The sequence below is a fragment of the Lepidochelys olivacea genome (assembly GCF_965140295.1).
Source record: "Lepidochelys olivacea isolate rLepOli2 genome assembly, chromosome: 10".
Lineage (NCBI taxonomy): Eukaryota > Metazoa > Chordata > Testudines > Cheloniidae > Lepidochelys > Lepidochelys olivacea.
In genome coordinates, this window is record NC_140420.1 from 32890370 (window position 1) to 32913570 (window position 23201).

General features: G+C 53.7%; 1 protein-coding gene across 4 annotated transcripts in view; it reads right to left on the reverse strand.

Annotated features, from left to right (window-relative positions):
- Positions 1 to 563: 563 nt before the first annotated feature.
- Positions 564 to 23201, reverse strand: part of MGRN1 (mahogunin ring finger 1) — a 106347-nt gene continuing 83709 nt past the window's right edge. The window contains exons 10-17 of one of the 4 annotated variants that reach the window (XM_084641130.1): positions 20658 to 20817; positions 12421 to 12530; positions 9542 to 9765; positions 8647 to 8770; positions 7827 to 7872; positions 5644 to 5751; positions 4525 to 4569; positions 3145 to 3285 (exon numbers count right to left, since the gene is read on the reverse strand). In XM_084641130.1, the coding sequence (XP_084497256.1) occupies positions 4529 to 4569; positions 5644 to 5751; positions 7827 to 7872; positions 8647 to 8770; positions 9542 to 9765; positions 12421 to 12530; positions 20658 to 20817 (813 nt within the window). In that variant the 3' untranslated portion in view covers positions 3145 to 3285; positions 4525 to 4528. Of the gene's footprint in view, positions 3286 to 3535; positions 4244 to 4524; positions 4570 to 5643; positions 5752 to 7826; positions 7873 to 8646; positions 8771 to 9541; positions 9766 to 12420; positions 12531 to 20657; positions 20818 to 23201 lie in introns of those variants that run through there. The other 3 variants (XM_084641127.1, XM_084641129.1, XM_084641128.1) reach the window with 3 other exon arrangements.

Sequence of the window (23201 nt, forward strand, 5' to 3'; positions counted from 1 at the left end):
ATCAGGGCGCCTATTCCCAGTGCACAGTCATGTTGGCGGGGTGAGCGGGTGGGTGCCACCAGCCCGGCAGCAGTGAGTCCAGGTGCTAGATGGAATGAACCCATCCTGCTTGTGCAGCAGGGACATCTCCCCACAGCCAACGGATGAGCTGGCCTGAGGGTGGGGAGGGCCATGGTCTGAAGAAGCAGTCATGAGCAGCAGGGCCCCAGCAGCCCCCTGGGAACCTAGAGCCTGCCTGCACCCAGCCAGACCCCAGGCCTGGGGCTTTGCAGATAGCTGCTTGGGGAGACAGGTGCTGTGTTCAGAGGGTGGGGCTGGCAGGACAGAGACCCCTTAACACCTCTGCAGCCACAGCCTCCACCAGACCTCTCCGGGCCCGCTGTGCACATCATGGGGTCTGAGTGCCGTGGGGCCTGGCCTCTGCAGGGGAGTTGGTTTCCGGTGACAGGGCAAACCCAGGCCCGAGTCTGGGCTCAGCCGTCTGCCCCAGAGTGCTCTGCTCCGCTCCCCCTGCATGGGGCAGGGGATGCACACACAGACTACAATAACGGCCAAACAGAGGCTATTGCTGCATGGATTTATTACTCTAAACAAAGGAACAAAGGGAGGAGCCCCCAGAAATCCCTGCCGGGGGAGACAGGCGGCTGGCCCATCTCACTGGGGAGGAGCAGAGAATGAAAGGCATGGTGGCAAACGGAAGCAGACGGCAGAGCCCAGCAGCCATGCACACAAACCTGCCCCTGGGAATGCGTCCTTGTGGGCAGAGCTCCCAATAGGGACAGAAGACTCCCGCAGGGTCCAGGCCAGCCCCATGGATGGGGTGAGGGGCTCCCCACAGCACAGAAAGCAAGAACAAGGCACACAGCAAGGTCACCGCACTGAGCAACATCGATCAAGGCGGGCGCACAGGGGGCACCAACGAGGCCATGGGCACTGGGGAAAAGCAGGTGCCCAAACACCTCCTGCTCCAGGTGTGCAGCTGTGTGCAGAGTGCAGGTCTCCCTCAGCCCCGTAGGCTGGCAGCACCCCCATGCCCCGCTAGCCCCGTCTGGAACCCTGCCCAGGGAGCATGCAGCTGCAGGTCAGGACGAGGGGCAGAGAGATTCACGCCCCTGGAAATAGCGGTGATAGAAGCTTCCCTGCTACCAAAGGGAGTCACCGAAGTCAGTGGCAAGGGCCGGGAGGTGCTTTTCACGGCATCTTCCTGTGCCATGGCCGTGCCTGCTCTCCAGGGGAGGAGCCGTAGCAGGAGCATTGGGAAGACTGACCCCTCTGCTACCCCAATGCACGCCCCATCTCCTCAGCAACAGACACCCGAGCCCAGGAGACCGCAGTGAGGGCCTAGGGGTGATCTTCTGCCTCATGAAGGCCTTACCAGGGTGGAGGCAGCTGGCTGCAACTCAAAGGGGCCATGGGTTAGGGGGTGGTTCTCTGCCATGGAGGCCTTTCCTATGCCCCAGCATGGCAGGAATCCCGTACCAGGGGGCAGGACCCCTCCACCTGGGCTTCACTGCTGGTGGTGCTGAGCATGGAGCTGTTGGCTTTGGAGAGATGCTGGGCCCAACCCCACCCACAGCTGAGTGCTCGACTCATCGGCCCTGCCCCAGCCAGCGGGAAACAAACTGCCAGGCTGATCCTCCCACACCTTTGGGCCCTGCAGCTGTAACAGGGCCTAGCACTGCCAGGGCGCTGCTCCCAACTCTCTGCAGGCCGGGCTCCCTACCCCTGCCAGGGCTCAGACACACCACAGTAGTGCTGGGGCTATGGGGAGATTCCAGGGGCTAGGACTTGGGCTGGGGAAGGGTTTCCCCAGAGCTAGGAGGAGCAAGTGGCAGGGCTTCACTGCAGCAGGGAAAGTGGGCAGAATAGTAAAGGACAAAGAACAGGCTATTCTTCCTAAGGGCTCCCCTGAACAGTGTCACTCAGCAGGGCCCCACTGGCCCTGGCCCTGCAGGTAGCCAAGTGGGTGCTGCTGGTGGCAGCCTGGTGGGGCAAAGCCCCCCCTTCCGGCAGGAGTCTTGTGCTTGTGTCTAAGGAGCTCAGAAAGCAGCCCATAGAGCCCGAGGGCGCTGACAGAGCAGGCTGCCCTGGAGCCGCTGGCAGGAGTTTGCCAGTGCTGTGAGCTAGGTAAGAGCCGGCCTGCAGACATGCATGGCATGCTGAGATCCCAGGAACCAGGGCCTGGCAGGAAGAAGCCACACAGCAGGGCGGGACAGGTGCTAGGTCCACCCCGGCGCAGCAGCGACCAGCTCCCCAAGAAGGACGGGCTGGAGGGAGCAGGGGAGCAGCTGGTGGCTGAACCCAAGAGCCCCCCCCGTGCAGGATCAGGAAGGGGAGGGGCATCCCGTGTGCCCCATGCTGGAGATTCGGCTGGATCTTCCCTGGGAAGGACTGAGCAGGAGCAGGCTCCCCACAGAGGGGCTGTCCCTCCTGGGAGTACAGCTGGGGCCCTCGTCCCTCTGCAGGGGAAGGCATAAGCCTATCCACACTGCTCCTCCCACACAAGGCTGCAGGGGAGTGAGCGCCAGCTGCAAAGCAATCATGGAGCCACCAGCTGGACAGGTGGCAATGCCACACCCAGGGGACCATCGCCTGGGGACAGTAGCACCAGGAGAAGAGGGAGTGCCACGTAAGTCTGGCTAGAGACCCCCCCCCCCGGGCTGGGTGCCCCCAGGAGAAAGCAGAGCAGACCCTGGCCGGCCTGCAAGGGGTGACTGGCCCAAGACGTATTTACAGGGGAGGGGCAGCACAACCCTACAGCTGCGACAGTCCTCGTGTTTACAAAATATACATGCGAGTGTCCTTCATTTGCATCCCGCCCCCCAACAACTCCCTCCCACCAGCTCCTCTGTGGGGGGAGGGAAAGGGGGCGGAGGGGTTAGAACAGGAAGTACTTTAAACATCTTTAAAAAACCAACCTGTGCAAAAGTTGTGCCCGTTGGTGAGGGGAGCAGCCAGTCCCAAGAGGAAAGTGGGAGCCTGGCTTGAACCCACTGCAGGGGGCAGCGCCTGCCTTCCTCTTGCCCCATTTACAGACTCATTTAACACACCCGAGCCATGTTCAGAGTGTCATTTGGGGGCCCTGCTGGGCGTGGGAGGCTCCCAGCTCCCTCGGGGAGAGGAGAGCTTGTGCATGTGGCTTGGGACGCAGTTGAGACCGCCGCAGGCCTGGGCGGAAGGAAAGGCTGCACGCGTCCTCTGGGCAGAGCTGGGGCTGGTCGAAGAGGAGGGGCTGAGTGGGACTGTTGGCGCCATGGCTTGGAAGGGTCTTGGAGTCGGACGACCCTGAAGGAGGGGGGAGAGAGAGAGAGAGAGAGACAGATGTCACAGCCCAGGAAGACAGCTCGCTCGCCTTGCGGTCCCTGCCTCCCTCCCTCTGATCAGCCTAGGGGTGGAGCAGGCGGGCACAGGATGGGCTGAGCCACAGCTTGGGGGAAAATCAGCCAGCATGTGCGCACCAGAGGAGCCCTGTGGGCACGGGACCTTTCGGGGGTGGGGGTGGGGGTGGGGGGAGGCTAGAGGGACTCAGGCTGCAAACGGGACACTCCCCACAGTCTAGCATATGCCAGGTATGTCCCGCTTTCCTTTGCTCGGGAAGGGAACTGCCCTGTGCTGGCTCCCAGGACAGAGGGGCTGGGTGGGGACCCAACAAGGATTTCCTCTCCAGTTTCTTGGCTTTGCTGATGAGTGCACGAGCCCCATGCCCTCTGCCACAGTTCAGCAGGACGTGGACCCAGCGGGCACCGGGGCCCAGATGGGAACCCCCGCAGGTTTCAGGCTCTTGGCCCCCCAGTCTTTGGGGAACCCTGCACATGGTGAGCAGAAGCAGATCAGATCAGATCTCCTTGTGTGCGTGTGAGAGGGGGTTTCTGGGCCAGTTCCGCACCCTGGCCACTTGTGCTAACAGGGCTGAGTTACCCACATGCTTATGGGCCTCCTGCAGGAGCATTCAGCGAGGGGCTGCGGGAGGGTGCTCAGCATGGCAGGGACCGGGCTCCTCTGTTCCTGTAACAGCAGCGGTGGCTGGAGGCACCATGCGCCCCTAGTCGTGAGGAGCAGTGAGCTGAACTCACCTCGCTTTCTTGGGGAGAGGGACACTGGTGGCCTGCCCAGTGGAGCCTGGCGGGGTGCTGGGCCTGGCTAGCGCTGGGCAGAGGGGACTCAGGAATGCTGCCAGGGGGTAGGATCAGAGCTGACAGGTCAGTTTGCAGACAATTCACAAAGGAGGCACAAGCTGAGCAGTCTGGAGAGAGAGAAGCCCTGGGAGCAGCTGAACTCCAGGATTTCAGGCCAGTTGGCTGAAATCCCATGCCCTGCACTGGGGCCTGTTACTGCCATCCTGTGGTGAGGGGAAACCACTGCAGCAATGCACCATCCTGGGCCGAGCTGGAAGGGCAGGGAGGGGAGAAGGGGCCAGCCTGGTACTGACACATTCAGCTAGTCTGCCCCCACCACAGCCCCACCCTGAAAGGGGTCCTGCCGCCCCATGCAATTCCCTGCGCATAAGAGAATGAGACGACGTACCAGCTTACTCCTCTATCCCAATAGAGCAGGAATCGGGACCCAGTGCTGCCCAGGGCAGGAGCAGGGAGGCAGACAGAAGGAAGGAGACATTAGAGAGACGCTCAGAACAGACCGCGACTCTACGGGGGAGAACAGGCTGCAAGGACTACAGCTGACGGAGCTGCACTGGGAGCAGCTCAGCCATGAAGCCCCCCGAAGCGCAATCCCCCGCCCGCGGCACAGTGAGTGGGCCCCTCCCTCGCCCACAGGCTGGTTCCAGGATGAGCCCAGTGTGCCGCGTGTGGATTGTGGTGACAGCAGGCACCCCTGCTGCCACAGCCCTTCCTGCACAGGCATCCTGGAGGAGGATTCCCCTGCTCTAACGGCAGCGGGGCTGCAGCCTGGGTCCTCCCCTGCACAGCCAGCAATGCTCACTGCTCAGCGGCCCCAGCATGGCAGGCCCTGCCTCTCCCTCCCTGGATCAGCAGTATGGAGACAAGGAGCAATAAAGCCAGGAACCTGCGCTCTTCTCTGGGTGTGCCCGGGATCTGCTGCCAGGTGGGCTTTTCCCCTTGGTGGGAGCTCACAGCTGGAGCGCCAGGGCCAGTGATCAGATGCGGCTGTCACTAGAGGAGGGAGACCAGGGGTTTTCAGCCCCCCCACATATTATGCCTCTATTCATGTACTCCTGAATCTTTGGTGGAGTGGGGAAAGAGAATCTCACCAACTTGCACGGGGAGGCCACTATCACACTTGCAGTTGTGTTGCCGTCTGGTGGCTGCAGCCCAAAGAGCAGAAAGGAGGAAAGGGGGTGGGACTGGAAGCAGCAAGACAAAAGGGTGAGGGAGGAGGGGGACGGCAAAGGGAGATATAGGGCAAGTTACCTCTCTGGGAGCCCCACTCACCCATGCCCCTGGAGGCAGCAGTTAGCTCCATATGATCATGGCAAGTGGGTGCTTTAGGGGAGAGTTTCGCTCTCCACTGGAGACGAGCTGCCTGATGCGCCAACCCAGGCAAGCAAGCTGCAAGCAGGGTGGCTCAGCCTGCAGCCAATAGGCACAGCACAGACCCCTTGCCAAGCCACGGCGGCACCACCCACCGCCAATCAGCACCGTGCCCGCACAAGGGCTGGGCTGTTACCTGGCAGGTACACATCAACTGGGGGGTCGCTCTCCGACCGCGTACGGCTCCTGTGCTCGTTGCAGTTGCTCTCTGGCGGGATGTCTTCCATGGAGGGCAGGCGGCTACCTGGAGTCAGCAGAGAGCTGGACAGCTTAGTCCCGGGAGAGAGATGGAGGGGCCTGTGCTGCCTTCCCTCCCGAGGAGAGACCAGTGCTAACAAGGGCCCCCCACTGCCATACGCATTGGGAGAACAGGTTCCTTCCCCACTGCCCCTTGCTGCGCCCTGCAAACGCTGCCAGGTGACAGGGCCAGCGACTGAAAAAGGCACCTCTCTTGTCTGCAGCCGAGACACATCAGGCCTAGGGAGCCCAGCGAAGTCGTGCAATGCCTCCTGCCATTCCTCCTGACAGCCCTGCCCTGGGCACTGATCACAGCACCAGAGTGCGAATCCTAGCAGAGCACTGAGCCAGCCCCAGGCATGCAGGGAACAGCCTGGATCTTACCCATGGAGCAGCACTGGAGCAGGGAGATGGCTACCTGGCACTGGGCAAGACGGAGAACCCACCCCGGCACTCTCCTCCTTCCCCATGTGGAAGCCACCTCCCACAGCAGATCAACAGGCAGCCTGGTGTTACTGAGGGTTTGTCTAGGGAATGAGATCTAGGCTTTTAAGTTGCAGTGAAGTTTCCCATCAAGTGTTTGGGAATGGTGGGTGCTGCCTGGCACAATGGCCAACTGAGAGCCTCTGCCTCCCACCTGGCCCTTGGGCGCAGGCTGGGGAACATGGTGACAGCAACAAAGGGGAGGAGAATGCACACAGCCAGCCTGGCACTGCACTACTGATCTGCCCCGTCAGCCCACCCTGGGCAGAGCTCAGCTCCAGGGAGAGCCAGCTGGGAAGGAACGCATGAGAAATTTCAGTCACTGTCGCTTCCCTAGTTCCCAGCTGGCGTGGTTTCCCCTTCAGCTTCTGCCACTGTCCAAATGCAGTTTTTAAATGCTCCCTTTGGAAGATATGAGACATGAGACGCGCTGGAAGGAGTCACAGCGCACAGAGCTCTGCGGATCTTGATAGTTCTTCGCACAAAGACCCCTGTTGCACAAAGTTCATGTTTCAATGAAGAATCACACCTGGGGCCCAGCAGTGATGGGTCAGGCGCTGTGTCCGTGCACAAGCACTAGGGGGCGCTCAGTCTCCAAGGAAATCCCATGGACAAAGCTCAGGCTTGTCTAGAGGGTGAGTGCATGGCAAACTGGGGTGTCAATCTGCAGCACAGCAGCCTGCCCCTGCGCTAACTGGCCACGTGGACCCTGCTACCACACGCAGCGCTCCCAAGCACTCAATGCACACAGGGGAATGTTTACGTCTTGCCTCTGAGTTGGGAGGTGAGATTCCCAGCTCAGGTTAAAAGAAAAGGAGGACTTGTGGCACCTTAGAGACTAACCAATTTATTAGAGCATAAGCTTTGTAGCTCACGAAAGCTTATGCTCTAATAAATTGGTTAGTCTCTAAGGTGCCACAAGTCCTCCTTTTCTTTTTGCGAATACAGACTAACACGGCTGCTACTCTGAAACCCAGCTCAGGTTAGTTTGTTAAAAACAGTGGTGTAGCTGGGGCTGCATGGGTGGCTGCTCAGACCAGCCACCTGTGTATGTACCCGGGATCCAGGCAAATACGTATTCCAGCAGCTCTCCCAAGACGCGGCCCATGCTACCCCAGCTCCATTATTTTTAGCATGCTAGCTCAAGCAGAGCTAGTGCTGGTATGTCTGCACAGGCTGGAAATCACATCTCCCAGATTAAACGTGCACATACCCTGAGTGCATGGTCGAAGGATCCATGTGGCCAGTTGATACGCAGCAGGCTAGCGTGCTGCAGATTTACCCCCCAGCTTGTTGCCCGGACAGGCCCTCAGACTGGGGAATTGCAGCTGATTAGCCATTGTCAGATTCAAGTTTCCAAGGGGAACTGGAAACCCCAAAGCCGGTCCCTGGCAGAGGGATTCCCACATTCAACAGAGAACAGTGACCCGGGCATGTGATCCTAGGCTGAGACCATGTCCATCCCCAAGGAGCACCTTCCAGAGGGATTAGAAGGAGCCCTGCCATAAGCTGAGAGAGCAAGACCAAGAGGCGAGCAGGGGGTCAATTCCAGCCCCAAACTCTACCCTCTAGACTAACTTATCTGAAGGCAGGACGTACCTTGCTGCAGGGATGAGATCCCCTCCATTTCTTCAGCCACTATGCTCTGGAAAAGGAGAGAACAGAATGACCTCTGCAGGCTGGAACCCCTCCCCTCGGACTCAGTATACTGTACCGACGTGCTCAGGAGGGCTGTGTCCAGGACAGGGGGCAGCCTGATGCCCCGATACAGGGTGCCCAGCAATATCACCACACTAGCACCGTACTGGCCTGGGGAACGAGGGTGGCCACCTGTCCAGTCACACCACCCCCTGCTGAAACCCCCTCCTGGAGGTTCCCAGGTGTCAGATGCTGATTGTGGGTCCACTGGGCAGGCCCAGGTTGGGGGGTTCAGAGCTAGGAAGCTGCAAAGCCAGCTGCAGTGATTGGAGCCAGAATTAACCTAGATCTGCCACTCAGGAATCCTTCTGCACCGGCAGGAGCATCCCATGTTAACAAAGCCCTTCAGGTGCCAGCCCCAAGGGGTTAGAAATGCCCTCCCGGGCTGTAATTGTAATAGTTCCCATTGTGCCCAAGGGGAGGGGTTGGGAGCATGGGAAGCCCAAGGCATTGGGGTTGGGGGGTAGAGAGCTGTGGAGTTAAGGGAGGTGGGGAAGTGTTTGGGGCTCCCCGGCAGCAGACTCCGGGCTCCTTCCCATCATGCACTAAAGGGTTTACCCTGAGCCCTGTTACTCAGGAAGATCCTGCCCGAAATGCACCTCCCCCCAGACTGGCACCCGTAGCCAGCCGCCAGGCCACAGCCCAGAGAGTGGCCCTTCACTGGTGCAGGGCTCATGGGGCAGGGAGCAACCAGGGTTGAGTGCTTGGGATGGGGACTTACTCCAGGAGAGCTGTTCTTCCTCAGTACCAGCTCGGCCCCGCTCAGCGCTGGCTGGGAGTCCGAGTCCTCAGAGAGCTTCTCCTCATCCTCTTCGTGGATCGGCGACGAAGGAGATCGTAACGCACTGGGGGTAGGAGAAGGGTGACGTTGCAGAGAGCCACAAAACACAGCAACTTACATTCCCATGGCACCTCCCAACCCCTGGCAGGCACAGCACAGCGGAAACGGCAGAAACCAGGAGGTGCACAAGAGTGTAGGCAGGGGAACGTGTGATCAGGAACCTCCCTCCCATAGAAAGGGCCACAAGGGCATAAGCAGCCGCTTCGAGTGCTCAGACCCCTGGGTGCGTGTCATTTGAGACACAAGCCAACAGTCACCTGCATAGAACCTGCTCAGCAGGGCAAAGGGCCACCTCAGGCCTGCTGGGATCTGAACTTGGCATTCCCAGGAGTTTCAGCCCCTTCTTGCAATGCTTGTCAGGGCTCTGCTTCCGGACTGGGTCTCCACGTGTCAAGGGGAGGCTCACCTGCAGCCTGGGGCTTGAGGGGCATGATACCAGAAAAAGCTCAAAGGAAGTGTGGGCATAGAACTGGGGGTGCGGGACATGGAGAGTGCGAAAGCACGGCTGCAAAACCAGCTGAAAATCCGGGGCGCCACTTCCCAGCCTCACACTGCACTAGGACAGCAGATCGCTCTGTGACCAGGAGCCAGGAAGGCTACTCCCCAGCTCAGTGTGTTTATGGACAGCTGATATGAGAAAGCTGGGGACCTCCTGTGATGCAGCCTACGGAGACAGATGGGAATGGTCGGTAGCTCTGAGCTCTCTAGGGGTATTTAGAAGGCACGTGCAGGGAAGAGGCCCTGGGGGAGGGACGTTTCTGAAGTTAGGGCTGACCTGTCTGGAGATTTGCTCCGCTTGCTCTTTTGAGGGCCGCTCTCCATGGCTCTGTCAATCCCGGCTAGTGGGCGGCCTGCTGGGGGCAGTCCATCCACCACCCCGGTGTAGCTGATTTCCTCGTACAGAGGAGCGGAAGGGATGGATGGGGAGATGGAGCGGAGGCCATTCAATGCTTCCAGCAGCGAAATGGGCTCATATCCTGGAGGGATGTTGTCGGAGCTCTGCAGGAGAGGAAAACAGGGGTAACATTAGGCAACCCCACCAAGCTGGACCCAGTCCAAAACCTGGATCCCTGCTTTATTCTTTGCACAGTAAATCCTTTGCTCCTTTAATGGTTAATTTAAAGGGGCACCACCAATTTAAAATTTTGTGCACACATCTGTTTCAAACAACAGTCAAAATTCGATAAGGCAAAGATTAGAGAGAGCAATATGTTATGTGCTTGCTATTTGTCAGTTTATTTCTTTTGTGCATCCAACAGCCCTTCCTGCTGCTTCCTCCACATAGCGAGTTTCCTTTGTTGTCTGTCTGGGTCTTTCACATGACTGGGAAACTGGGGGCTGAGGGGACATGCCGTACATGTCGACGGTGTCCTGTTAAAAGTAGTTAAACCAATGTCATTTGAACCCAATTATTAATCACCATCATCAGCGGCAAACTGCACCTCAATTCTGCACCGCAGTGCTCATGTTTTGGGGGCAGGCTGGTAAATTCCCAAAGGGAAGTTTTTATTGCGCTGAGGAGGAGTATAAAGAATATGCCCAGCTCAGCATCTCTGCCACTGACTGAGATGTTATAACCCATTCACTTTGTGATGCCTTTCAGTGCCAACAACATCTGCTCTGACAAAGCACAAGTGCCTTGTAGAGGTTGGTGCATGCATGCCGGAGGACATGGCAGCGAGGTACAGCACACTGTGGGTTTAGGCAATTGGAGAGGCAGTGGGGGATAGTGAGCTAAGCGAGCAATGAAATACTTAATTGCATTGACACTAAAACTGCCCCTAGGTTCCAGGATTATTGCCCCACCAAGCTGGAGGGGGCATTGTGTACAGACACCAGCTCAGAGCTCCTGTTTCAGGAGGCAGCAGACATGAGGAGACAGTAAGAGATTGGTTTATATCGGGGACGTTTTCTTCGCAGTCATGAGGGGCAAGAACCAACCCTTTTATTTTGTGTTTTCTTTTTTAAATGAAAGCTCAGGTGCTGTAGCTCGGTTCTGAGGCCGGGGGGTGGGGGTTGGATCCTGCAGTGAAGTCCACAGCCAGGGGCCACACAGGGCCCTGCGAATCAGTCACTGAAACTTACACACATCTTTAAGCAACAGCTCCCTCTCATCGGGCACTTACCACCCAGCTGTCCCTGCAGCCTATTGCTCTGCCTACAGCACCACAGGGAAGGGAGGGATAACTCAGTAGGAAGGGAGGGACAGCTCAATGGTTTAAGCATTGGCCTGCTAAACCCAGGAGGGTTGTGAGTTCAATCCTTGAGGGGGCCATTTAGGAATCTGGGGCAAAAATTGGGGATTGGTCCTGCTTTGAGCAGGGGGTTGGACTAGATGACCTCCTGAGGTCCCTTCCAACCCTGATATTCTATGATTCTATGACCACTGCAGGGTGCCCTGCGTGATCCTCGGAGGGCCTCATCTGCAGCTTGCGAGGAGGCTGCGGGCTGTGTCAAGCTTGTATAACAGCATCAGACAACAGCCCTCATCTTTAATGAAGAGATGCGACCTGCAGAGAACACAGGTCCCAGTGCCCCACGCTCTACCATGAGCCAAGCCCCCAGGCTGATTGGAGCAAGAGGAAGCAGGAGCCTCCCTGGTGTTGAAGATGAGGGTAGCTGCAAGCCTCACTGGATAGGTCTAGGGGATAACAATGGATCGCTCCTCCCTCTCTTAGGTCGGTCACTTGCATTAATACTTCAGCTGTGCTTCCCCCTCCTGCTTGCCAAGGCGCGGCCCCTGATTCGTTGCGCTGTACCACAATCATGAACAAGTCCCAGGGTGCAAACACTCAACTAGAAGAGTTTTAGAGAGGTTTTTTAAGCAACTTCACAACCAAAGGTGTTTGCTTTACACAAGGTGTGCAGGGACTCTTTTGCAATCAGTTCTGCTTGCATCTGAGACTTGGTTTGACTCTGCTATTGTCAACCCCAACCTCTCTGAACAAGAGTTTTACAAAGAGAACCCAAGCACTCCCTTCAAAGAGATCGGGGCTAGACAAATCCAGACAAGCTCCCTCAAGCAATCCCATGGGTGGAACAGGAACTCGACAGAGGCTCTTTTTCCCAGTCCTAGGAGTCTGGAGCAGGAAAACAAGTAAGAAGGGGTTTTGATCTCAGGGTTCCAGTACAGGACCGGGGCCAGGAATCCCTGTGTTCTGATACTGACTCCCTCTGGACTACAGGCAAGTCTCCCAAAATGTATCCATCTGTAAAACAAGGATAATGCTGCTTCCCTCCAGCACAGTGGTTGGGCGAGCGCTATTAGAACGAATGGGAGCAGTGTCTGGGGTTAGGGCACTGTGGGCATTAGGAGGAAGCGAAGCCCAGCGTGTTAGCAAGCCCTCGTACGTGGAAGGTCTCACATGCTAGTGAGACTCCTGGTGATTAATGACGGGTTTCAGAGTAGCAGCCGTGTTCGTCTGTATCCATAAAAAGGACAGGAGGACTTGTGGCACCTTAGAGACTAACCAATTTATCAGAGCATAAGCTTTCGTGGGCTACAGCTCACTTCACCGAAAGCTTATGCTCTGATGATTAATGTGACCAAGTCCACTCACTGTTTCCCTTGCACATTTCCTGTTGGGTAGGGAGACAGCACTCGCTTTGGGGGAACACAGGGCCAGAAGCCATACAGGGTTGAGAGTTACTTACAGAGTGCTCATCATGGTCCATGGTCTGCGCCAGGACGGGGCTGAACGAGACGGGCGACAGAGCCCCAGGCTTCTTCCTCACAGCTCGGATCTGCAGCAGGGCGCGGAAGGCTAGGAGGGAACATTGTACAGGTGACTAGATGGCCAAAGCAGCATGTCAGACAGCGCCAGCTTGTGCCACAGCAACTCCACTAGGGACATGGCTCAGACACCCCGTTAGCAGGCAGAATTCACCATGGTGAGACCCTGCACCCTAGAAACCAGGAGCTCCTGGGGGGAGCTGCCTCCAGCTGACTGGCACCGATTTCAGGCTAAGTCTCGTAGCTGAACACACGGAAGCCAAGTGCTGGTGTCTAGCCCCCTTAGCTCATCCGCTAGTGCAAGAAACTGGAGGGAGGAGCAGTCTGGCAGAAGACAGAGCCCCTGGCCCCGAGCAGCATCTGTAGCGAATGAAACGAAACGGCAGCTCTATTTATATGGAAATACAGCCCCAGGCCCTTCTGGAAGTGCCCACTCTCATAACTAACCTGGGGGGCGCTGCTGCACCTGAGCAAGGCCCTACATCTGCAGCCAGCCGTGTCAGCCTGCCCCCAGCCAGCGACCCGCAGGGAGGAGAGGGGCTGACGCATGGTGGGAGGCCAGGAGTTGGTACACTGTGGCAATCCCCAATGCAGGCCCAGGGCAAAGATGCAGTTGCCAGGCTCGGGCACCATGGGGCAGCACTGCAAAGGCCCTCAGACAGGCAGGGACCCCAGCCATGGCTCAGGAAGACTCCCTGGTGCATAGGATGCTGCACTAGTGCTGGGAGGTGTGGGGATGGGGCCAGGCCTGGGGCTACTCCCTGAGAAGTAGGAAGGAGAAAGAAAAGCAGGCCAGGCTCTGACAGATTTGCACACAGAATGCCAAGGAGACCATCAGCAGCTCTCTGTGACTGCTCTGCAAGAACCGCGCTGGGGGCGGGAGACACAGCTCCCTCTATTGTTTCTCAGCCTCAGATTTGTTGCTCCAGGCCAGGGTGGGGGTGAGGAGTTGGCCACTGTGTTAATGTGGCATTAATTTTCTGGTAATGGGGGGAGTTAAACGATGACTTGTTAACACGTTAGGGCTAGGAGGCACATCAGATGCGCTGAAATCCCCCAATGAACAAGACTCTGAGATGGTCTGAAATGGGTCCAGGCCCATCCCATACAAAGGGACAAGGTGATTAAACTCAGGCCTCCTTGTTTCATTCACAGGCTCAGGTTGGCCTCCATGTCACTACCCTAGAGCAGCCTCTGCCCAGACAAATCAATGGGTTCTTTTGAGGGAAAAAAAATAGATTTTTTTTCACCACTAGAAATCAAGGGTCGCTATTTAAAATACACAGTTTTCTTTTTAAAAAGAAACCTGATTAAAATGAAATCTGAATTTAACCCAAAATATGTTAAGGTCTAAACTTACTATAATTTTTTAAAACATTTAAATAAAAAATAAATATACTGAATCCATGAGCCTCTATCAAAAACTGTGAGATAAAGGCTGCTTTATTGATGTAAAGAATCCAGGGAACACAGCTAACTTTTGAGGTCAAGCTTTATAAATATGGCACATTAGCTAATGCACTGTATTAAGGCCTTATTTTATTTAATAAAAAATCAATTTTATGTGCTGTTGTGTGTGTTTAATTAAATTCCAGTTACTATCCTATTGCAGCTTAACACAAATTACAAGAAAAAAGTTAATTACCTAGTAAATAAGCAATATATTATTCACCATTTTCTAACATACTAAAAATATACAATTAATAAGAATTTGAAAATATTAAGCTATATAATTGCTTAAATAAATGTATGTAGTTATAGTGTACTGTCCTAGGTAGCAAAAAGATGTCCTAAATCTAGCGTAAAGGCTCTATTTAGTTGTAAATCAACATGTTTAAATGGTTATATCAACCAATGATAAGGCACCTTTCTGTAGAAATAACTGAAGTACAACTGGAAAAGTTGATTCAAATTGATGATTTGGCTGTCCATGGGGCGATTTACATCAATTCACCCTGCCTCCATCTCATTTCTGGCCCCAACTCACTCTCTGGAAAGCTCTAATTTTGTCACTTTGCTCAGACTTAGGTTAAAGGGAGTCTAAGAATACACCAGGCTTGCAACTGATACCGCTTGCTTGTGCTTAAAGACAACCCAGGGATTAGTCAGTTTCCCTGTTGCACTCAGCGGCTAGCAGGGCAGCGTGAAGCCAGAGGTTACGGGGAGTTTGAGCTGCGTTGTCTGTAACTTGGTCCAAATTCAGTTTCAGGACTAGACAAGAGCCTCTGATCAGGATGCTGCTGTGGACTTGGATGCTTGAGGCACTGCACACTATCCAGTTGTCTAGGTAAGGGACATGCTGGACACCTAGGCAGCGCAGGAAGGCCGATACACGCACTAGGCCAAAGGGGAGCACCGGGTGTTGACTGCATGTATCTCAGGCTATAACGTGAAGGTGCTTCCTGTGGCCTGGATGTATTACCAGGAGTATGTGTCCTGCACATAGAGGGCAGGATACCAATCTCCACTCTCCAGGGTAGGGTAATGGAAGCGAGGGGGACATCTGGAACTTGATTTTCTTAGTTCAACTTCCTGGAAGTTTTGGGGAATTAGGAATAGAATCCCTCTGTGGTGACAATGAGCCTTTTCTATCACTCCCCATTGCAGAAGAGACCGGACTTCTTAGAGTAATACAGTCTTGTGAGATGGTCCCTGAAAGGGGACTGGGAAGGTGGGCTGCGGGGAGGTCGGTGACTGGATAACACATTCCTCTTCACATTGCTGAGCACCCACTGGTCTGTCGTTATTTGAGTTCCAAGCACTGTTAAAAGTGCAATAGGCATCTTCCAAAAGCTGGGATACATGGAGAGCCTGGTATGCTGTCCAAGTGACTGTTAAGAAGCTGTTGATGTCTAGTGAGAAGGGCCTGATGGAGACAAAGCCGTCTGGTGCCATCGAGAAGGCCTAGATTGTCTCTTAAGAGTCCGGAAATCTCTGCTGGAAATGTGATCTGTGAGGGCAGAGGTCTAAACTGTTTCCTCTTTGATTGGGGTGTACACCCCTATTGAGCTCAGTTGTCCAGGAGTTTTTCAGGGTGCACATGACAACGTCAGTCTTTTGAGAGAACAATTCAGACCGCTCAAACGGCAAATCCCAGATTGCAGCTCCTTTGGAATTCCATACACCTGGAGCCACGGGGAACATCTCATGGCAAGGACAGTGGCCACGGATCACAAGGCTGTAACAGTTGCATCAGTAGCTGCATGGAGGGATGTTTTTGCTGTGAGGTGCCCTTCAGAGCCATAAACTGTTCCCTAGTCTTCTCTGGTAGTCTGGCTAAAGCTGTAAAATTAATACAATTATATTTGGACAGGAGAACTTGACGGTTAGCCACCCTCAACTGTAGAGTGAGTTTTCCTGCCATATATAGCCAGTCTCTTGAGCAACCTGTCTTTAAGCTTGGCTTTGAGATGAGACAGGTGTGAATGCTCACTGGCGGCCATAACCACCAGTGAGTTGGAGACACATCAGAGAGTGTGATAACTGATAACAATCAGAATCCATTTGAGGAGCCTGGCAGCATCTTTCCAGTCTTTTGGCTGCAGGTGGAATAGAAACTGGGGTCTGCCCAAGGTTTTTCTCTGGTCTCAAGCAGGGCTTCTTCAATGGGAAGGACCACGTTTCCCGTAGCAAGTGTTTGTGCAGCATCAAGGAGACTGCAGATTTTCTTGAACCAGCTTCACCTGCACTCCTAAAGAAGAGGCCACTCTTCTCATTAGGTCCTGGACAACCTTGAAGTCCTCTGGAGGTGACTCTGCGGGTGACAGCCTTGTCTGGAGATGACGAAGTGCGTGGAGGGACATCCAGGGGTTACTTGAGTATCTCATCCTCCTCAATAGGGGACAGTCAGAGGAGCCTTATGAAAGGCTTCTTGGACTGGAGAAGGGGACCCCGGCTGGTCTGAGATTCTGAAGGAGGTCTCAGCTCCCTTGGAATGGGCCACGACCAGTATGGCCAAGAGAGGGGAACTCCACAGTTGGAGCCTCCCACAGTGGAGGTCACCATCTTGGGGCTTCCTTGAAAAAAGACGAGTCATAGTCCTTAGAATCTGTGCCCCTGTCATGATGTCTATGAGGTGATCTGAAAGGTCAGGATGGTAACAGAGTTCCGAGTCTGAAGAGGGAATGTGTAACTCCCCAAGGAACAGAGGGAGCATTCCTGTCAGGGCTCAGGGGGGTCTTGAGAGAGATGGGCCCTGTAGTCCATATATAGCATGGGATAAGGAGGTTTGAATGCTGATGAGGTAATGGGTGTTGGCAGTTTTGAAGTCGACTTTGTCAGTGATGACAAAGGCTTCGGTTTTAATTATCGCTCTGGGAAAGCTGACTTCATCGATGGTCCCGGATACGCTGAAAATACTGGCAACGTCTACCACACCAGATGTCTCTGTGTGGATGGTGCCGGGTGTGTCAACAGTACGGACAGGCCCAGTGGTGCGCATAGTGCTGAGAATGCCGAAGACCCTGTGGTGCTCAATACCAGAGCTGGGTGTTCCAGTCGTGGAAAGGCCAGTAAAAGGAGACACCCAAGATCTCTTGCAGATAGGAAGGCTAAAGGAGTCAGAGGCACTGACTCGATCATTGGTGGATCCAGCATTGCCAAGGTGGTCTGGATTGTCTGTACAGGTGAAGAGGCGCCCAGTAAAGATAAAGGCATGGGACTCAATGGTCCTGGAGGAACTGGAGTCTGATGGAGCTGGTGAATGCTTATGTTTACGATGCCTCGAACCGGCACTGAAGGACTTACTGGAAGGCTTGCTCGATGAAGACTAAGATTTCAAGCGCTTTTCAGCATCGGAATGCTTTGGGTGCTTTGAGGCGGCCGACAGTGAGAGGAAGAACACTGTTTTTCTCTTGACTTGCATTCCGAGATGCGGGCAGCTGGAGGGGCATTCCTTGTGGATTCAGAATCCATCATCTCATGTGCAGGTTCAGTTCCAAGGCAAACCCACCACCACCACAGTGCACTTTTAGGCAAAAATCCCTCTGCTTTTTTCCTTTAGTGGGGGAGGAGGTACAAACTGGATATCTGTCCCTCACAATACCTTTTCCTAGTTAGAGTAAGCAGCTTTTGTGCCTGTCCATGCTAAGGAACAGAGGAGGTGGTGGCAGACATGCCCCTTTCATGGCCTTGGCTCACTGCACAAGGAGAGGAGGAGGACATGTGCCACCTAGTGGTCTGCTGGCAAAAGCCTTTGACTTGAACACACTGAGCACCCGTATCCCTGCACTGGAACATACATGTGCCCAATCACTTATTTTATCTAGTAGTTATTAAAAAAAACAAAAACCCACACACTTCAGCCTGTCTCCCCGCAGTGTGTGTCTTCCCCCCCCAACCCAGTTCTTATCCTTTCCCCCCACTTCTGTCTACTCCTGAGTCTCTACATTCCTCCACTGTCAGCAAATAGACACGCTCTGCCAGCAGGTTTCATCTCCCTCTAGTGGTCAATTCACAAGGAAGATAACAGCCTTCTATTACTACCAATTACTCAGCTCAAGTGGCAGAGGTCCCAAACTAGCTGGTGACCCATGTGAGGGTCAACATGGTTCCACATGAGGATATCAGTTTTTTCAGTAAGCTTTTTTTAAAAAAAGAAAATGATATAAAAGACTGTGTTAAAAAGAATGTTAAGATTGTACAGTGAAGCACTCATAAGTTAGCCTGACATCTGGCATTTCCTGTCCGTACAACCTTAATTTGCCCCCCTCCCCCTCCAATACATATGCATTATGATATAATCTTTAGTTACATGATCAGATACTGTTCTTTCCACAGGATCTTCTGAAGACCCAGCTATCCTTTTTAATGGTGATCTGGAAACAAATGGGGGTTTTCTTTGTTTGCTTTTTTATGCATAAAGAATGCCTGAAAGGGTTTCTGTGGTGTCTAGAACAGAGGAGTTTTGAGAGCGCTCTATGGTGCACACTACATTCTAAGTCTTAAAAGACACCAGAAACCAGCAGTGTATATGAAGCCTGGCTGTGTGCGGGTGCAAGTATTTAGTTAACATGGTTATTTGGGACCCAACTGTGCCTTTGTGGCTTCATCACATTATTTTTGTTATGTAAAGAGCAAAAGCATAAGAGTTTTCTATTTAAAGAGAGGTTACTTTTGAGGTGGGAGGGTTCTTTTTCTTGGCGTACTCTATGGATCCCTTGATTCCCTGCTCTGTTCATTCCCTCTGAGGCACCTGGCATTGGCCACTGTTGGAAGACAGGATACTGGGCTACATGGATCTTTGGTCTGACCCAGTATGGTTGTTCTTATGGAGGACTAGAGAACTAAGGTGATATCACAAGTATCAAGGAAGTGAAACCCAAGGAATGACAAGGAAAAATAATGTCTAGTAGGACCATTTAAAAGTTTCTGTTGAAGATTTAAATATCTCCATCCTTTCAATTAAGGACCTATAAAGCTTCTCCCCTCCCCCCCCCAGCACTTCTCTGGTCTTTTCCCAGCAATTATTTCCCTCCCCCTCAGCTACTCCATTACCCCTGACTCTCCCCCAGCCTTTGCACTGTTTCTGGCGGTGTGGGAAATACGGTTCTGTATTGCAGTTTAAATGAATTATTACTCAGAGTTCTGTATTAATATGCCTACTAAGGAATCTATTTGTCAAAAAACATTTCCTGAATCTTTTCTGTTGTCCGTATTGTTACAGACATACTTGCTGACAGGTATTTTGAAATAAATGACCAAAAATAATTGAAACTGGTGTGATTATACTGTGTTATTTTGACAAATAAAATATTCAGCATTTTGCAGAATTTTAATTTTTTTGTTGCAGAATTTTTAACTTTTTGGCATAGAATTTCCCCAGGAGTAGTATTTGGTGCATTTACGAGCACCAGAGAGAACACCATCTTCTGAAGCAGTCGGGGACACTTAAATATTTATATTGCAGTAGCTCCCAGAGGCCCCAAGCAGGATCAGCTTCCCAGTATGCTGGGCACTCCGCAAATGCACACCAAGACAGGCCTTGTCCCAAAGATCTTACAGTCCAAAACAGTGAGCGGGGGACAGACTGGAGGGGATCCAGGATGGAGCAGGGGGAGAGGAACTCAAGGCAACAGCTGTAAATACATGTTTGAGGAATTTGGAGGTGAAGGATACTGGGGATATGGGGCGGTAATTGAAGACGTAGGCGAGTATGGGATAGGTTCAATACATCTGATACCATGGTTTGATTCAGGCTGATCACATGGCTTTCGGGTGGCCAACAAACAAGCAGGGAAAGCCAGCTGCTTCAGGCCCTTTCAAATTATAACACTGAGCTGTTTAGTGCAAGGTTAGCCACCCAGCCCCAGAGACACTTAAATGAGCTTGCAATTAAACATGTTACAATTAAATGAGCTTGCGTCCACAATAGGCCCTCCCGAGGCTCAGAAAAAACTATCATGCCTGGAAAAGCTCATCAGAGCCAAGGCCCAACTTGCAACCTCCAAACCTGTCTGATTAGCTCCCAGCATGGGGTCATGCTTGTGACCTAATCCAATTTGCTGTCCTATTCCTAGTAACTGCTGAAATATTAACAGGGCACTGAGCTGGAGACAGGGCTGCAGTTACTCTGCTCTGCATCAGGCATTCATTTTTTGAATGAATAGGCCCTGAATTAGGGGATATGGAAAGGATTTAACACCTCCAAATGCTGGACGTAAAGCAGGCTGGTGGTAGAAGCCAAACAGACTGCTGACTCGCAAGAGCTCCATTCATTTAATAGAATGCCAATGAGTTAGCATCAACCCTCTGGAGTGACGGGAGCCAGTTTGCTTCAGGAAAAACGGTGGTGCTTACATAAAAGACACACCCTTTTCCTCTCCCAGATGGGGCTGCTAGCTTGACACACAGGGTGAGTGGACTGAAAGGAAGACGAAGATACACACTGCTGGGACACTGGTCGGAGGAAGCTAAGCAGGCTATAGTCCATCTAGACTTTGCCTCCCGTTCTGGTCCCACTGGCTGAGCAGGAGGGGAGAGAATCAGACTACAGGTTTCTGCCCCACCCATAATCCCAGGGCACCAACCAGTCACTTACGCTGCTGGTCAGTAAAGCCACCCCTGCCCAGAGAGGTTAGGGCTTTTGCACCCGAATGGGGAGACTGCAGCTACCCAATGGATGGCAGTGAGACCTGCACCCTCTCCTGAGTGTACTCACGCAGCCTGCAGATGGGGCAGTTGTTGGCCTGGTAGCGCAGGGTGTCTGCACAGGAATTGCACAAGCACAGGTGCCTGCAGGGCAAGATGAGGGTGTCTCTCAGGTCGGACAGGCACACCACGCACTCGTTGCTGTTGTCACTGTTCTCATCATCGGAAGGCTGTTATGAGAGGAGAGGCAGTGCCACGTGAATACAGGTGCTTTGCGGGGAAGGAAAGGGACACTGCAATCCAATGAGGTCCTTGCAGCTCAAAGGTGAAATATGGCTCAAAAGGTAAAGAGGCTGCAATCCATGCTCAAGGAGCTCAATCTATTTAACTTAAAGAGAAAGTTAAGGGGTGACGATCACAGTCTACGAGTATCTACACAGGGAACGAATATTTGATAATGGGCTCTTCAGTCTAGCAGAGAAAGGTCTAACACATTACACATTTTTTAACCACTGCAACAATTTACCAAGGGTTGTAGTGGATCACTAGCAACTTTTAAAACCAAGACTGGATATTTAGAAAAACATTTGCTCTAGGAAGGATCTTGGGGCAGGTCTCTGGGCTGTGTTCTACAGAAGGATCGCCCTCGACGATCACAATGCTCCTGTCCAGCCTTCTTCCCCTGCAACAGAACAGGCAACCAGCAGGGGAGCTGCTGAGCAGCAGGAGAGAAGGGCAGCAGCTGCCCACAGCTCAAACCAGATCTGCCCTGGGGCCAGGGCCGGCTCTAGGCACCTGCCTAGTAAGCAGGTGCCTGGGGCGGCAAACGGGAAAGGGTGGCACTGCGGCAGCTTTAGGCGGCATGCCAGAGGCAGCTCCTCCGCTTCCCCCTTCGGCAGCATTTTCCATCGCTGCTTGGAGCGGTCAAAAAGGTAGAGCCGGCCCTGCCTGGGGCAGCAGCGGAGAGAGGTGGTGACACCTACCATCTCCTCCTGCTGATTCACGCACGTTAATTTCAAAGTTCTGGGTGCAGCTCAGGGAACACTGTCCATTCAGAACCCAACACTTGTGAACAGTCACCCTCCAGGGCCGCAATACAGAGCCTCAAGGGCTCTGAGGGCTTCTAAGTAGCCCCAGGGACACAGGCTGCGGCAGGGAGTTTGTGGCCTTCTTCGAAGTGAGATACCTAGGGTGGGAGAGGGAAGACCCCTCCATCCCCCTTGGTGTAACACTGCCGCACTCTGGGCTCGATTATACGGCTTTCATTAAACAAAGCCCTGCGACTGCAGCTGACAGTCAAATGCAGCAGTCGCTACAAAGAGGAACTTGCTCCCAGTCACAGCAGCTCCCTCTACTGAAGCCAGGGGTGGGGGGGGGGGGGGAGAGAGGAATCCTTCCAGTGCAGTGGACCCTGCTCCCCCCCATCAGCAACACTTGCTGAACCTGGAGCAGTCGCAATTGTTGGGGAAGGGCCCAACCATTAGTGACCTCAGTGATGTGCACAGACATGCTCGTCCTTTCGTGTGAGTTCCCTTTGCTGACGCACGCTGGGACGCACGCCGCACTGTGGGGCGACCTAGACGTAAACAAGACGACACAGCATCTGCTCCTGCCAGATGAGCGAGCCAACCTGCTGACCACACTAGTGAGCAGCTGGAAGCTGCCTGCGGACATAGTGTGCACTCTTGATCAATTTCAGGGCTCCTGCGTGTTGCGCAAGGAGGTCCTTCCTCTCTCCTTTTCACACTGGCTGCTCACTGTACTGGAACTGAACGACAAACAGCCCGAAGTCTTGCACTGACAGGGCTCTCTGTCTGAAAGAGCTGGGTCCGACGGCTGGTCAGAAGACAGCAGGAGTGCAAAGAGGAGTCTCTAAGGGGACCAGGTAATAGGATTTGAAAAGAGTTCCCCGCCTCCCCACGGGCTACCTGGTGGAGCAGCCACACAGAGGGCATAGATTGTTAGCACAGGCCTGGGAAAAGGCTGGGGGAGAAGGGGTGGGGCTTCCCCTGTTCTGTTCCCTTCCTAACATCACTTCCTCCCGCAAGCACAGCACTGGGGAATCGAGTACAGCACTCCCAAAAGCAGTCAAATTTGTAGAGGCCAACACCCAGCACTCACCATGCTTCTCATCTGCAGAGCACATCACAGATGAATACTCTCAGCCTCTCCCCCCTGCCCACTGAGCTGGGAAGGTCAGCATTACAGAGGGGTAAACTGAGACTCAGAGAAGTTAAATGACGTGCCCAAGGCCATGCAATAAATAAGAACCCAGGATCAAATCCCAGGCTTGTCTTCTCAAGAAGGAGCTGATTACGTTTGTAGTTGAAGCGGTTTCCATATAATCCCTTTGGCACTAGTGAGACTACTCAGAGTCAACTCCTCCATGGCTGCAGGGACATGGAGAGAACAGCAGTCCATTCCAACACATGGCCACGTCCAAGGGATGCACTGCAGCGGCAGACCCAGCACAAGGGGAATGTTAACCCCTGGCAATGAGGAGCCAACCTGCACACACTAACAGCACCGCTACAGTCACAAACCTCAGGGATGCAGAGAGCTCTCCTCAGCCTGCCCTGTGCTAACCGACCAGTCAGTTGCAAGGAGTGATCTC